This window comes from Desmodus rotundus, chromosome 9, assembly GCF_022682495.2.
Source record: "Desmodus rotundus isolate HL8 chromosome 9, HLdesRot8A.1, whole genome shotgun sequence".
Lineage (NCBI taxonomy): Eukaryota > Metazoa > Chordata > Mammalia > Chiroptera > Phyllostomidae > Desmodus > Desmodus rotundus.
This window is the reverse complement of record NC_071395.1, coordinates 79061511-79077167: the sequence shown is the minus strand read 5'-3', so window position 1 is coordinate 79077167 and position 15657 is coordinate 79061511. Positions and strand designations below refer to the sequence as shown.

At 57.2% G+C, this 15657-nt stretch overlaps 1 protein-coding gene across 9 annotated transcripts in view; it reads right to left on the bottom strand.

The window, feature by feature from the left end:
* The window catches only part of MYO18A (myosin XVIIIA), a 104747-nt gene that overhangs the window by 17319 nt on the left and 71771 nt on the right, over positions 1–15657 (bottom strand). For 3 of the 9 annotated variants that reach the window (XM_053930658.1, XM_071219315.1, XM_071219316.1), the window contains 14 exons: positions 15310–15433; positions 15028–15228; positions 14347–14457; positions 13714–13818; positions 13240–13386; positions 12786–12899; positions 11314–11430; positions 11043–11126; positions 10481–10618; positions 8292–8477; positions 7780–7919; positions 6947–6991; positions 3708–3830; positions 1228–2495 (listed from right to left, as the gene is read on the bottom strand). In XM_053930658.1, the coding sequence (XP_053786633.1) occupies positions 1232–2495; positions 3708–3830; positions 6947–6991; positions 7780–7919; positions 8292–8477; positions 10481–10618; positions 11043–11126; positions 11314–11430; positions 12786–12899; positions 13240–13386; positions 13714–13818; positions 14347–14457; positions 15028–15228; positions 15310–15433 (2899 nt within the window). In that variant the 3' untranslated portion in view covers positions 1228–1231. The remainder of the gene's footprint in view (positions 1–1227; positions 2496–3707; positions 3831–6946; positions 6992–7779; positions 7920–8291; positions 8478–10480; positions 10619–11042; positions 11127–11313; positions 11431–12785; positions 12900–13239; positions 13387–13713; positions 13819–14346; positions 14458–15027; positions 15229–15309; positions 15434–15657) is intronic. The other 6 variants (XM_071219318.1, XM_071219317.1, XM_071219320.1 and 3 more) reach the window with 2 other exon arrangements.

The following is a 15657-nucleotide window of genomic DNA, read 5'->3' as shown; positions in this document are numbered from 1 at the left end:
CACTTCCGCTTGCTCCATTCTTTAAGACATAACCAACCCCTTCGGTATAAAAGCAGTGTACTTGTCAGCTGCTCCACTGCACAAGCCCACAAGCATGCGACAGGTGTGTGTTAGTTCATGCATCTAGGAAACAAACGCTTGTGCCCCAGGGGGCTGCGCTCTGGGGTCATACCTCCTGGGAAGCAGCAAGCTTGCCCTGGGAGGGTACCATGCCAGAAACAGCTTCACATAACCAGGGTGATCCAAATGTCACCACCCACCAGGGAAACTGGTAACAATGGGATTCCAATGAGTCAGTCTCTGCCTTTCTTCCGAGGTGGGGGTGTGGGCAGAAAGGGCCTAACTGCTAGATCTCCCTCCCTACAGGGAGCTAAGACAGGGGGAGGCAGAAAAGCCAGGATGGGGCTGTCACTCAGCAGCTGCTAATTTCTGTTCATTAACACTTTACAAGATGAGCACAGATGAGGTGACGCCCATGTGTGGGCTTCAGGTGGGAGGGGTGGAGAGAGAGCCGGGCATCTCTAGGTCTGCTGCAGGGTACAGTACGGCGGGGGCGGGAGCCCTGTGAATCTGCACTCCTAGGCTTGAGATCCATGCCAGAGAGGAAGGTGGCTTTGCAGGGCAGGGCATAGCTGAGCAAAAGACCCCATGACAGCTGGTGGCCACTTATGCACCAGCCTACACCCTTTCTTGGACCCAGCCTACTGGGGCCACAGACAAGAGCTCCTGTATGGGTGCTGCCAGGCACAGGCAGTAAACATTTGCTCATGAGTTCTGCCTTGGGCTGCACGGAGGAGTGGTTAGGGACCCACCGAGCAGCCTGCATTCAGATTCTGGCAGTATCGCTTCCCAGCTGTGTGAGCTTGGCATGTGACTTAACTTCCCTGAGCCTCAGCCTCCTCTTCTATAAAATGGTGCTAATCAGACCTTTGTTATGGGGTTAACATAAGAATTAAGTGAGTGAAGTGTGGCAGTGAGTAGGAGGGTGCCTGGCCCAGGGTGGACTTGATAAGCGGGAGCTGGGATGGACATCATCAGCGAGTTCAGCTGACTGGGCTCAGGGCTCTGCACGACTAACCAGCGTCGCTGGCCTCTGCTCTCCGAGGCCAGGCCCGCCCCGGAGAAATGCGGAGGGGGCCTAGGTGGTGGCAGGAGGGTGGGAGCACGTTAGTTCACACTGAGTGAGTGGCACGCGCCATGCTGCACTGCACGCCGGGTGCCACCTACTGCACTAGTCGCTCTCGGGCCGGTACAGGTACCGCATCATCAGGCTGTCCACCTCTTTCCTACGCTTCTTCTCCTCCTTCCGAGAGGGCTGGCGCGCCGGCCCGGCCTCCTCGTTTTCCACAGCTGGGCCCTTCTTCACGCTGGAGCGGCTGTGGCCTGAGACGGTGGAGCCACTGGATGTCGATGAGGAGGATTCAGACTCCGTCTCTGTCCTCTTTCTTCTCGACCTGGACTTCTTCTTGCCCTTTCGAGAGCGCCCCTTCTTCCGCCGCCTGCGCTCCGAGGAACCTTCGGAGCTGGAGCCGGAGCTGGAGCTGGAGCTGCTCCTCTTCTTGCTCCGGCTCTTCCGGCCGCTGCGGGACCGGGACCGAGAGACATCGGCGGCGGAGGCTGAGCGGCGGAGGCTGGCGTTCGGTCCCGGGGGGTCCGGTTGGGAGCCCCGGGCACTCTGGATGCTCTTCCGGTCGTCCTCCTCGGAGTCGGGCTCCAGGCTGCTGCGCTGGAACTGGGCGGGCTTGTAGCTCAGTACCTCATTGATGGCAGCCTCCAGGTCCGGGTCCAGGTAGCAGTGGCGGCTGGCGGGGCGGCTGCGGGAGCCGGGAGGCTCCTCGGCGGCAGAGGCCGAGCCGCGTGGCTGCGGTGGCACCGACAGGCTGCGGGCCAGCGACGGGTGGCTGTGCTGGGAGGCGGCCTCGCTGGCGCCGTCATCCCACTCGTCCAGGCTGCCCCGGCCCAGGGACCGGCGGGAGTCGGGGCTCTCGCGGCCGCGGCCCGAGGCGCGGCTCCAGGATGGGCTCAGAGCGCACGGGCTGAGCGCGCACAGGCTGTCCAGCCGCGAGGTGCTGCGGCGGGAGCTCGGGGAGCCCGACAGCGAGAAGCTGGCGGAAGAACGGGCCCCGTCGTCGCGCGAGCCCCGCGTGGCCGAGGAGGCCCGGCTGACGGGCGCGGACACGGCCGAGGCCCGGTCGAAGTCTGCGCCCCATCGCTTCTCCAGGCCGCGGCCGGCGCGGCTCGCAGCCTCCGAGAAGACGGAGCCCCGCTCGTCCGGCTCCTCCCGGGGCCCCGGGCGGGCCTTCCGGGGGGGCCTCTCCGGGGAGGCCGCCCGCTCGCTCAGGGTGCTGAACAGTGAGCCCGCGTCCCCCGTGCCCCCGATGGAGTCCTTCAGCGCCAGCCGCCTCCGGTAGCTCAGGGAGCTGAGCGCGGAGGCCGGCCTCTCCTCCGGCCCCCTGCCCTCCGTGCCCTCCTTCCCGGGGGCGCCGACGGCCGCTCTGAGACCCAGAAGAACGAACCAACAGTGGATGCGGGGAAGCAGGGAGAGAACGAGAGAGGGAAGGAAAGAAAGGAACAGGCATTAAACCCAGAGAATAAAGACAGGGGGAGGGAGGGGAAAGGAGGAGGAGGAGACCTCGGCAGCAGCCCTGGCAAAGTGGCGGTGAGAGCGTCGGAGGAAATGAAGCAAAATAATTTGCGTCAGTGAAAATAGCTTCATGGAGAATGTCATGTAAATTAGACTATTGTTCTATTTCATCACTTTTCCCCCTCTAAAACGTTTAGTTCAATTTATTTCATTGTCAACTACCTGGAGCCTCGTGCCATGCCGCGGTGAACGGCAGTGGGGCGGGGAAGGCGGTATTATCTGCAATAACAAAATGTTGTTCCGCTGAATAAATTAAACCAATTAGAGGGGGCCACTGGGTGCTTGTGGTGAGGGCTGGCCTTGGGAAGGGGCCTCAGGGGAGTGGGAGGAGAAGAGGGATTCCTTTTTCTGCCCAGCCTGCACGTTGTCTCCGGGAGGGGGTGGGGGTGGGGGGAAGGGGGCGGGGGAATGGCAGCAGGGGAGTGGACACGAAGGATCGGAGCAGAGGGCGGCTCTCCCTGCAGCCTGCTGGCTGGTCTGTGAGGGATGGGGAAGGTAGAGCTCTGGATTCCGGAGGTAGCTGTTTGATCAGAAGACTGTAAATGAGCCAGAAAACAGGGGAGCAAGCCCTCCCACCCTCCACCATGGGTGTGAGCAGGAAGCATGGGGTGGGGGTGGGGGGGCAGTGAAGAGATTAGAGGAAGGAGAGAAAGGGCAGAGATAGATGGCAATGTGTCTGCAGCTGTGACAGGGGAGTCAGAACCAGTGCCTTTTCTGCAGCTATTCCTGTTAAGATCTCTATGAGCCCAAACTATCGGGTAGTTCAATCAACATTTGTGGAAGGAGTATGTGCGGGATGAAGTTAAACCTACACCAAACCAAAGCCCTGAGCCTGGTAGGAAAGTACTGCCTGAGTACTAAGGGCGCCGCAGACCTTGACCAAGAAGAAACCGATCACGTGTGCTCATTCCACATGCCAGGGACACTCAGGGCCCCTCACATGGATGCCACGCAAGAGAGGCAGATGGCGGGAGGCCTACCCTCTTTGCGGTAAAGGCAAACTGCGCATCCATGCCTGGGGCATGAGCTGGCTTTTCGTACTAGCTCAAAGCCACAGTCTTACCTGGAACTCTTCAAGCTGCCGTCATCAGAAGCTGCCTTGGAAGGCCCCTTGTTTTTCGACAACCACGACTTGACCCCGTCGACCCGGTCCTCTAGCTCCGAGTCCACATCTGAGTCCCCCTCACTACAGGATGAGGAGCAGAAGGGTAGGCAAGGCTGGGGGAGAGGTGATCTTCTGCTGCCCAGCAGGGAGCGCTGAAGAGGCAGCAGGTGTGTTTTGTCGGGGGTGGGATGCAGGGTGGCATGCGCATCAATCAGTGAGTCAGGGGGAACGGAGAGGTTAGCTAGAGCACACCATTCATAAGAACCCTGTCCCCACTCAGCAGGCCACACTGTGTGATAGCCACCAAGAACACCCTGAGGAGCACGGGGTGGGGGCACCTCCCATTCCACTTTGTGTGAGAGGCTGCTGTTTGGCAAACCAACCCAAAGAGATTGATAAGGAGACCCTTCATTCGTTAATTAGCCCTAAATGGCTCTTGGTTAAAAAAGGACTCCTGGGCCCTTCAGCTACTCCTGGAGGCCTATCTGCTGTTTCTCATCTGCCCACTCCCCCAAATGTGGCTGTAGCTGCTGTAATTTTCCATGCCTTCCCTGCAAGAGCAGGGCTGCTGGCCATGGGGCAGAAAAGAGAAGGGATTCATTATGACTCTTAAGTTAGCTTGAATCTGGAGTCTCCTCAGCTGACGGCAATGCCACCCTGGGCACTCAAGGCCATATCCCAGACCCATCCTGTGACTGCCCTGGCTCTTGAGAATAAGAAAGGAAAAAGAGGGGACAGTAGCATTTTCCAGGGAGCTGACAATAACTTCAGAATTTGAATTGCACCCTGGAGATAAAGTCAGGCCCAGAAAGTCCCAATCCAGGGCTCTGATTCTCTAGGTCTCCTCTTCCGTCCTCCGCACAGCCTCCAGTGCGTCTTTCGGCCAAGCTGGACTGAGCTCTCTCTAGTTGCAGGAAAGCCCAAAGAGTCAAATCCTCTTAAGCAGCGAGGTCTTGGAGACCGCTTCCAAGTGAGAATGCTCCTGGAATTCTGCAAAACGTCTGCTCACCACACTCCTCTGCTACGGATGTGCTAGGATTTCTCCGTGATATAAATTTCCTTTCATCTGTGTCAACAGGAGCAACCCTGTTCCTGAATTATGTTCTTGAATAAATAGCTACACAGGCCTGTATGTGTGTGCGTGTGCGTGCACACACATGAAACCACCAGGCTCTGTTCTGGGGACTGTAAGAGAGAGAGAGCGTGCCTCGTGGTACGGGGAATTAAAAGGCATATTTTATGGGCTTCCGTCAAATACGGAATGATAACAAAGACGAGGCTGGCTGATGCCCTGGGTAAATAGGAGCTTAGCAGACAGCCCCAAAACCGCTAATGCAAGCCCTGCGCCCATCCAAGCCCAGCAGATTTACTACGGTGCAAGGGCCCCACGGAATGCCAATACCACCTGATTTATACATTCACGCAAAAAACCTCCTTCTCCAGCTTCAGAGCTGTAATTTATCACTGCCGTTCATAACCATATTGATTGCCTTTAGAAAGGCAAAATCTATGTCTACATGTTAAAAGCGTTTCTGTATAAATCTCCCTTAATACTGCGCTGTTTACTGCTTTCATTAAGGTTATGGCAATAACAACTGTATCTCTAAGTAAATCGAAACATTATTTTTCTGCCCGCCTTAGCATGCTCGCTCAATAACTTGGAGCTGAGGCCCAGAGCTGCCGAGGAAGGAGCCCCGTCGCCTCTTTGTCATCAGCAGGAGCCCAGCTTGGACTGCACGGCCTTGTGCGCCTGCGTGAGTGCACGCTGGGGTGTGTGTGTACACACCCGTGCGTCGTGCCTGGCAATGATTTAGGATATGATCTTAAATGCGCATTTTATCAGTCCTTAAAGCTGCTACAGTCCAAGGATGGTGGGACCGGAACACACAGGGGACACGGGCCCAGAATACGAATTTTCCTCCTTACGTTCAGAGTAACGAATAGGTTGAAAAGCTGGCCTGCCTGCCCTCACCTTCCCTTTAGTTTTGAGCATATAGATGATGTTTGGGTTCTTTTCCTTAAATAATCGAGCCCATAAACAAACTCCAGGGGCAGGTAGGCTCAGGGGGCAGTTGAAATTTTAAATGGTTGGAATTAAACCTCATGTCAAATACAATTTATGTCCAGGCTCATGTGCTATTAGTTAACTGGGAGCCGAATCGCGAGGGAACAAACAAACGGAGACAGAACGGCGGGGGATATTAATTGTGTGTGACAACCGGGCTCCAGCGGCCCTCTATCACTGTTACACACTATTACATTTATCATTAGCTCTCACAGAGTCCTTTGCGCTGCCGCCAGCCCATCCTGGCCAGGGCAGGAGGCCTGCCAGGCAAGAGAGAGTCGGGGAGGAGACCCTCTGCCACGCTAAAAAACAATTTCCCCCAAACGGCCGTATCGAACTTGACGGAGGATCACCCTGGTCTGCCCAAAGGCCTGCACATCTGCATCCGCTGTCCGGCTCCCACCCAGATAGAAGAAAACGAGGAGAGGGGTGGATTTACTGGGCTTCCCGCCGCCTGACAGACAGCACCAGCACAAGGCTCTGGGGCCTTGTCTCTGCCCAAGGTGCCCGCAGGGAGTAAAGTAAACACATCTGGCTGCGTTCCCTTCCCCAGCCACAGCAGAGCAGCCTGTGATTAGCTGCCTGAATGCTTTCTCCAAACAAGTGACTGCTAGATGCCCCTCGCCTCCTACCCTTGTCTGCCAAAAAAAGGTGGCAGACCTTTCAAAATGAAACATACCCACTTTTTTTCAGGCAGCCCGGGCTCCAAAGGATCCCAAGGATGTGGACAAATCCACCGCAAACAGATGTTTCCCCAGAGCAGTAGGCTGGAGAGGCCAGCCACACGTGGTTTCTGAGGGAGGAGAGGACCGGGGCCCAGGAAGGCAGACTGTGGCTACTGCCGACTGAGTCTGAGTTCTCCTTGCTCACGGAGCCCCTGTCCTGTCCACCAGCCCGAACCTTCCTGGGGCAGCGCACCTGTGGCCTGCTCTCTAGCTCCGAGGCAGGGCCCCTGTTGCCCTGCCCTCCCTCAGGACAGAGTCAGCAGTGTTAGAGTGAGAGCCTAGTTCAGAGGAGATGGGAGAGGCTGTGTGTCCCCATGCGCCATGCATCAGGCCCGTGCGAGGCCAGTGTTAGGGCGGTTAGACACCACATGAGGCGAGGCAGAGAGCGCATGCGCTCCAGTCCTCACGGTTTATTTTTCCTTTTCTGATACTTTGTCACCATGTCCTGCAAACTGGAAACAGAAAGAAAGTGGTGGGGGGCGGGCAGAAAAAGACAGAGAAATCAATGGGCAAACCAAGGTGGACCCCTCAGCCGAGGACCCCTCTTCCTCAGTAAGAAATGGCTCTGGCTGGCTGAGAGCAGATGGCAGGGTGAGCGAGAGTGCTGTCCTCAGAGAGAGGTCGGGCTGCCCCTGGCAACGTTCCCCTGACCCAAAGCGGCAGGCTCCCTCGGACTTGCCTGCGGGATGGGGCCCGGGCCCACACAGGGCAGGGGGCAGCTCTGGGGAGTCTGCTCAGGGCAGTGTTGGGAGCTGGCTTGACCACCCCCACGCCTCCGACTGCCAGGCTGCCTGCCTTACAACTTCCTCCTCAGCCTAAGACTACAAATCTCTCTCTCCCCTAAACCATTTCTTGGGTGGGTTTTATGAGAGAAAGTCTCTGGCATGGTAACAAGGAACCTCGGCCCTTAAATCTCTGCTGTCTCCAGAGTAGGGCAGGCGCCACAGGAAATGCAGCTAAATGGGGGAATAACTCATCTCGAAGAGGCAGAGCTGGACAGCCAGGTCCAGGCAGCCTGAGGAGGGAGGCCAGGGAGGAGGGGGGCGGAGTCTCACCCAGACAGCACCTGGCCTGCTGCTGCAGGACAGGTCCATGCTGGGGTGTGACAGCAAGGGGAGGGGGGCTGGTGGCTTGGTGACAGGGAGACAGAGGTTGCAGCTGTTCTTCCCAGTGGCCTGGGCCAGAGTTCCGTCAAGAGGGCCTCTGTGCTATCTGCAGCAGCCCGAGAGGCCCCTCTTACCTGTTGATAAGGTCCTCATTCTCATCGCTCTCCATCTCATCCTCAATGGCGGCCTGCAGGTCCCCGATGCGCTTGAAGGCCAGCTTTAGGTCGGCCTGCAGGCTCTGGTTAGCAGCCTCCAGACTCTCCAGATCCATTTCCTAGGAGATGGGGTGGGTGGTCCAGTTCACAGGCGGGTTAGTCTCCCACCCAGCTGCCCCCAAGAAAGCCTACTTCCGGGCTCTACTAGCCAGGCAGGAGCTACAGGGGTGCAAGCCCACAGGGCTTTATTATTATTATTATTATTACTCTGGTGTTGCTGGGCTGTTGGGCCTGGTCTTGCCTGATGAAGACTCCAGGACCACCCTTGGCCCCTGGCCTGCCCCCCAGGGCTTCCTGGACTGTCCTCTTTCCTCCAATTCTCTAAATCATGGTTTCTTTGTGGCCCATTCCCCACCAGCCCAGGTTCAGGTGTGTGCTTAGCAGCTACTCAGAGGGTTGCCAGCTTGGGGCCCCAGGGTGGGGTGCATTACCAGTTCGTGCTTCTTGCGGCTTGCCTCAGCCTCCTTCCTGGCCAGCTCGCCCATCTCCTCCTTGGTGTCCCGGAGCTGCCGCTGCAGCCTCTTGTTCTGCTCTTTCTCCCGGTTCTCAGCTGCTGTGCGCTGATCCCGCTCCTCAGTCAGCTTCTCCATGTTTTCCTTGAGCCGGCTGGCCAGGCTCTGGACAGGGAGGCGGGAAGAGGGGCCCATCAGCCAGGCAGAGAGAGGGCTGGATGGAACTCCGGAGTCAGGAGGCCTGGGGTCCAGCTCCGGCTCCACCACGCACTGGTAGGTGGGCAAGAAACTAAAGCCCTCTGAGGCAGCTTCCTTTGCCTTTCTGCAAAATGGAGAATGACACCTAGTCCCCCGAGGGTCTTTTAAGGACTGAATCAGGTATGCTATGTGAAGGCACCCTGGGATATTGAAGGTGCTAGTGTCAGCATCGTTACTACTGAAGTCTGGGCCTGTCCACATTGACACTGCGTGTGGGGCCCCCACGAGCGCAGGCTTCCCTCAGACACCCCGAACCCAGCAGCTCCAAAAGCTGGGTCCTGAGCTCAGAGGTAAATGGCTTTACTGAGAGTTCCCAGGTGAGGAGGAGACTACAGAGCCACCGGATTCCTAGCACAGAGCCATCCATCTAAGCCTGATGAATCTCTCTCCCCCCGGAAACTTGAACACAGTGCTTCCTGCTGGGCCATAGGATGCTGACCAAGAAATGACCTGGAGAGTGGGGCGGAGTGTGAGGGGAGGACTCTGTTCCCACCCTGACTGCTCACGGGGTCTCCACCTCTCAGAGCCTCTCCGTCTCTGCATCTCTACAACCACTGCGCTAGGCTGTGTGACCTCTAAGGGCCACTTGGGTTTAATATTCTGTGAGCAAAAGGGGCAGTGAACGAGAGAGCTGGGGAAAGGGACTGGGACCCACGAGAAAAGGAGACAAGTAAAGCAGGTCTGTCCTACATCCGGCAGACCAATGGCCTCTTCTGCCCCTTGAGAGCACTGTGACTTCACTTAACCCCTCCTCTATGTAAACGGGGGTCAAACTATTACCAAGGTAGAACATGAACTACTATTAACTTCTGATTCCCTCTAGCTCTCCTGAAGACTGTGACCCCATCTTGGGAGGTTCAGCCATATTCTCTTCCTAGGTCAAGGGTATTAATGCCTTCCGGGTGCCCATGGCCAGCTCCACAGCCCCCTGCTTCTATCCCCATGCTAGTGCCTGCTCCGCCGATGAGGGGTTGATGAAAGGCGGCTGGAACGTTCCTCAGCGCCTGCACCTGTGAGCGGTTCTCCTGGAGAACTGTCGGTGTTTAGACACACGACCACAAGCTCCAGAAGGACAAGGGCTTAAAAATTAGGGTGAGACGGGCGGAAGCCCAGGGAGAGAATGCTGCCTGCCTCTTTCATCCCGTCTGCTCTGCCAGAAAGTGAGGAAGCTGGAGCATGCGGGCTTCAGGACGCGGAACGGAAAGGGCTGAGTTTGGAGCGCAGGGACTATAGCTGAGAGGAAGGACAGATAAAAAGAGAAGAGGTGAGCAGAAAAAGGAGAAGGGGTGAAGGGAAGAGAATGAAAAGTAGAGGGAGAGGAGGAATGGCGGGGGTGGGGGTAGAAAGAAACAGGGAAAGGGTAAGAAAGGAGAATAAGATTTGGGAGAGGAAAAATGCAAAGAGAAGAAAGAATGGGGCGAACATGGAGAAAAATGATGACAGATGGTGAAAAAGAGGAGATGAGAAGGGTGGGAAGAAGTGAGGAAAAAAGGGAATAGAAAAGGGAGGGGAGAGAAAGAGACAGCAGTGAGATGAGAGAACAGACTTCAGCCTCATAGAAGTGGCGCCATTCGCTGCATATTGATGACCCTGCCCGAGAGCGAGTGAGGCGGACCTGCGGGGGGAGCTCATGGTGGAGGAAAATATGAAGACGAAAAGCTAAGCTGCTCTGGTCCCTTGGCAGAAAGTAAGCACGGAGACAGAATGTAAAGCAGGCAGGCTCCGTGGTGCCCAGAGAACAGGCCAGGAGGGCAGGGGAGAAGGCACCGCCCCGTCAGCTGGCCTGGCAGCTTGGCAGAGGCCTCTGAGGAGCATCCGCGGGCCTGCCTGGCCCTGCTCAGCATGTGTGGCTCTAGCTGCTAAGGCAGCTCTGCCCTGGTCGCTGTGGACCAGGAGCAGTGTGCACCCACCTCCAGCCGCTTCACTTGGGTCCTCTCAAACTCCAGGCGTGTCTCCAGCTCTCGGATCTTAGCTTCCTGCCTGCTCACCAAGGACTTGTCCACCATGGACTGTTCCAGGAACTCCACTTGGCTCTGGAGAGCTTGTAGCTGGGGGTGGAAGCAGGAAGAGAGGAAAGAACTGAGCCCAGAAGGGAGAGGGCAGAGTCTGAGGCTGGAAAGATCACCATGGTGACCAGAAGGCTGAGGGAGGGGTGCACAGGGGAGGAGGAAGAATGGGGCGGCGAGCCAGAGGCATTCCCCACCTGGCCCAGTGCTAGCGCAGATTTAGCCCTTTGGAGGGAAAGGAGAAAGCTAAGGACCAGAGAGGGAATAGAAATGTGAAATGAGGCAGCTGAAGCCAAAATGTCTGCCATGGTGCCATGGCTCCAAGCCTAGCTCTCTGCATTTGGCGCTGCTCCGTGGGCTACTGATGGCAGTGAGAAGGGCTTGCTACGCTGGGAGCTTGGGGTTTCACCCCCACACATGATGATCCTGGCACCCTCTCTCTACCAAGGGAGACCCTGGTTCCCACCTTCTCCTGGAGCTCTTGCTTCTCCTTGTGGGTTTCTTCTAGCTGAGCTTGGAGGTCATTCATCTGAGCCAGGTCCCGGGAGGCCTGGGAAAGGAGTGAGTGCTGAAGCAAGGTCCCCCATAAACCTCAAACCCACCCCACTCCACCCTGCCCTAAGGGACCGCAGGCACTGACACCTCTCCAAAGAGGTGGCTGTGTTGGGGACCTCTGGGGAAGACGAGAGGGTAGTGTCTATGGCACAGGGCATGGCGGGCACTCCTGGGCAGGGTACCTGAGCCACAGCTGCCTTGTGCTTCTTCATTAACTCATTCATGTCCTCCTGGTCCTCCTCCAGCCGGTTCTGGATCTCGTTCTTCTCACGCTGAAGGCGGCTCAGCTGCTCCTCCAGCTGGACAGAAACAAAGACAGATCAGAGGGTCTCAGGCCTGGCGTGAGCCCGAACCTTCCCTGTCTCACCTCCAATGGGAGGGGGATAAAGAGGCCAGGTTCACCTGCTGGAGTGGGTTCCAGGACCAGGACCATCAGGGAGCTGCCTGTCCTGCTCTAGGCCAGGGAGCTGAGGGAAGGGCCATCTCTGCAGCACGGGCAGACCCTGGGCTAAATGACAGCTCCTTTCTAGCAGCTCTTTGGAGGCTAATGAAAAGGCAGAAAAGGTCTGCCCAGAACAAGCGACCCGTCATCCTGGCACCAGCCATCTAGGCCCTAACCTTCCTGCCCTCGGCCCCCTTGTGGCCCCAGGAAGGACCCCTCAAATCTGTGAAGCTCTTTTGGCATGGGGTCTGGCTTCCCCCAGGGACTGCCTGCTCCCCCACCGGCCGTCCAGCCGCCACAGCCAGTCCACTCCTGGGGGGAGGGGAAGAGACAGCCAACAGCAGCTTCAGGAAATGAATGAATCTATTAGCCTGTAATTCCAAACCAAAATGACTGCGTTGGCTCCTTCTCTGCCCCATCCATCTTGTTACCGGGCTGTGGGGAGCTGGGGAAGCCTCTGCCAAGAAATTTATTAACTCAGATTTAAATAAAATGGTAATTTTATAACAGCCTTTTTTAACACAATTAAGGAATTTGAATTACTCACCTGAAAACTGCTGAGGAGCACAAATGTCAGGGGGATAAATCAAGCCTGCGGGACTGGTGTCAGTAGCTGGGTGGCTAGCCACGGGGTACTGGAGCCCCGAGCCAAGCCCAGCCTCGTCCCCTGCCCCATTCCCTGCCTGACATAGTACCGGTACCGGTACCCGTGGCCACATCCCAGTAATGAATTCTCAGCCAGCTCCGGATGGGCCGTGGGAGAGGTGGGGAATTAAAAGGGAGGCATTAAATAAGAGTGCTAATTAGCTGCCGCTTGGGCTTGTCAGTGGGCCGGCCAGGGGAAGGGGAGGGAAACGAGCCATCCCATCCCCTTATCTGTGCTTTTTCTAATCTCTAGGCACCTGCTTATGTCCCTCAGCCCCATTAGCTGCTTTTATTTATGGTGTTGGGGCCTGCGGCCAAGCTCCCACAGGCGGGTGGTTAAACAGGGAGATGGGCCTTGCTGGCTTGCACTGCCACCTCGCCCCTCGCCCCTCGCCCCTCCCGGGCCTCTGCCATTAGTGGGAGGGACAGAGGAGGGAGGCCTGCTCTCCCTGCAGAAAACCCTGGTGTGAAGGGGCCTGGCTGGAAGGGGCCCTGTGTGGAGGTGAAGGCAGCCGCTGTCCCGGCTCTATTTTCCCTTAGCCTGGCCCTGCACCCCGGGCACCTCACCGCCGTCTTGGCTTTGGCGATGTCATCAATCTGCAGGTGTAGGTCTTCGATCTCCACCTCCATCGCTTTGCGTGCTTTTACGGCTGCTGCACAGGTGAACTCTGACTCCTCCAGCTGGACACAGAGCCACCCCACCCCAGGGAGAGATGTCAGATATTCCCTGGGGGCAGGAGGGCTGTGCAGGGTGTTCCCAGGGCAGAGGGAGCCCAGGTGCTCTCCCTCTCCTCCTCACCCACTCACAGCACCCTGGGGCCCACCCACAGCACCCCGGGGCCGGGCACATCATGCAGAGGCCTTGGGGACTGTGGTTGCTACAAGAGCCTTCTCCCTGCTTCCCTGTCACCTTCCTTTGCAAGGACTCAAGAACCACTGAGAGGGACAAGAGGGTGAGAAAGGAAACTGAAAAAATAAGCTCAGTTGCCCTGGGAGCTGACCCCGTCCTCTCCGCAGATACCTGGTTCTTCAGCTGGGCGATCTCCCTCTTGCTGGGTGCATTGTTCTTCAGGTGGTCCAGCATGATCTGGGCATCTGCCAGCAGGGCCTTGGTGCGTTTCAGGTCCTTCCGGAGCCGCTTCTCTGACTCAAAGTCCCGCTGGCTCACCTGGGTAGACACCAGAAGTTGGGGCTCTGGGCTTCCCGACAGGGCCTCCTCCTCTCTTCCCCAAGCTCACGCCTCCCCCTGCTCTCACTCTCGGAATCTCCCTAATGGGCGACGGCAGTGTAAGTGCCAGGATCACGCCAGCCAATGGGAAAAGCCTGGGCGTACGATGTGTGGTTATCACCTGATTCCACAAGTGATGACAGTGGCTCTATGGAGCCCAGCACCCCCGCCCCCTGCATGTTCTCAGCTTCCACATCTAAGAGTCCCATCCTTAAGTTGGGATGGGGCAGGCAGCTGGCCTGGCCCCAGCCCACAGTCTCCACTCACCTGGTCACTGAGTGTGGTGAGCTTGCTCTCCAGTTCCCTCTTCTCTCGCAGCACCTTCTGCTTGTCCTCATATTCTTCCTCAAGCTGCACTTCCATCTGTTTCAACTGCAGAACCGTGGGGAGAGAGCCCTATTAGTCCCTTCAGTGACCAGAGTCAGCCAGTCCCCTTGCCTTCTAGATCTTCCCACCCCATAGCACCCCACTCTTGGAGTGAGGCAGGGCTGAGCACGGATGACCCCAAAAGGGATCAGACCCTGAATTTGAAGTTCCTAGGGTTTCAGAGCAGCCTAGGAGGGAGAGGAGAGATGGCAGGACATGCACAGTGACCCCAAGCCCTCGTTCTAGAGTGGGCAGACCCCATGGACCCCGGCTAGCTGACTGCACGGGCTGGCACAGGGTGGGCTGCCAATTGGAACAGAAAGCAGAGAGCATTAGTCCCGTAAGAGTCAGAGTTTCTCTGTAGACCCCGAGAGCACACATCCCAGCTAATGCCAGGAGTGGAGACTCCAGGTCCAGAATGGCAATGAAAGGTGGCGTGGCTGAGGCAGGGAAGCAGAGATCCCCTTACTTTAAAGCAGTGATGGGGAACCAGTGTTTACATCGGACAGGTAAGTGCCCGTTGCATTACCTTACCTTCTTCTGACATGACTGCCGGGCCTCCTCTACCTCCTCGTCCCGACTTTCCATTTCCTTGGAGTGGGTCTGTCTCATCCGCTCCATCTCCATCTCCAGTCGCAGCTTGGCCTGGCGGTGGGTGGGAGTAGAGACTGGGTTCTTCTCGCAGCAGCGCTCTGGCCCCCGCCCCTGCACTCTGATGGGAGGCTCTCTCTAGACTCAGGGGCTGGGAGCACCTCTGCCAACAGTTCCCTCTGCTTCCACCTTGATCCTTTGGCAGTGGGCTTTTCCGGAGAAGCTGAACTTCCTACTAGGTATCTATCTAGCACAGGCCCAGAGAAGGCTGCTGGGGGTAGGGACAACCCTGTAGCTTTTCCATTTGGCTTCTGGGCTGTAGCTCCCTGACCTGACGCAGTGGCTCAGTGGCAGCCAGGGTGGGCTCATGGCCTTTGGCTGCTGTGCATGCTGAGCCCCTTACCACTGGAGCTCAGTCAAGGTTTGTTCTTGTGGAAAGCACCACGGAAGCTTAATTGTCTTCACACTGTGGCTGGCAGAGATTAGGTGCTCACTCAACATTTTGTGAATAAGGGAACAAATGAATAAACAATTGACTGAATTTGAGATCTTGCCCTCCTCTGGCTCATGCCCCAGGTTAGCTATGGGGACAGTGGTGCCTCCATTAGCCAAGCCCTCCAGCACCTGTTCCAGCATCTGGATGGTCCCCGCCTGCTCATCTAGCTCCTCTTCTTGATCCTTGACCTTGGCCTCCAGGTCCCGGAGCTGTTTCTTGACCTTGGCCAGAGAGGCTTCATCCTTGGACTCTTGGGAGGAAATGTCCTGGAGCTCAGCCTCCAGTGAGATGACTTTCTGGGTGAATCCTGTAATGTCCATGTCTTTCTCCTAGAGCAAAAGAGAAGATGAGGCTGGCCCAGGCCTGTGAAGGGGACGGACGGGGTGTGGATGGTGGGCAGCCCCACGCACCTCCAGTTGCTGTTTTAGGCTGAAAGCCTCTGCGAGGAGCATGTCCTTCTCTCGCTGCAGCTTCTCTCGCTGCAGCTTCTCCCGCTGGGCCTCCTCGTGCGCCTGCGAGAGCTCGCTGTCAAACCTGTGGAGGAGCATGGCCAGTGTGACTCCATCAGACAAGGGAAGAATCTGGGTCTCCAGCACTCAGAGGCTGCCAGGAAATGATGCCACAGATGCAGATGGGATACAGGCAGAGGGGGTACTCAGGCAGCTTGAACTATGGCTGGGGTGAGGTGACATTCAGGGGTGACAGGTCAAGTCATCGAGGCCCTGCTCAGTAACCTAGTCTGGAATGGGGGGACATTT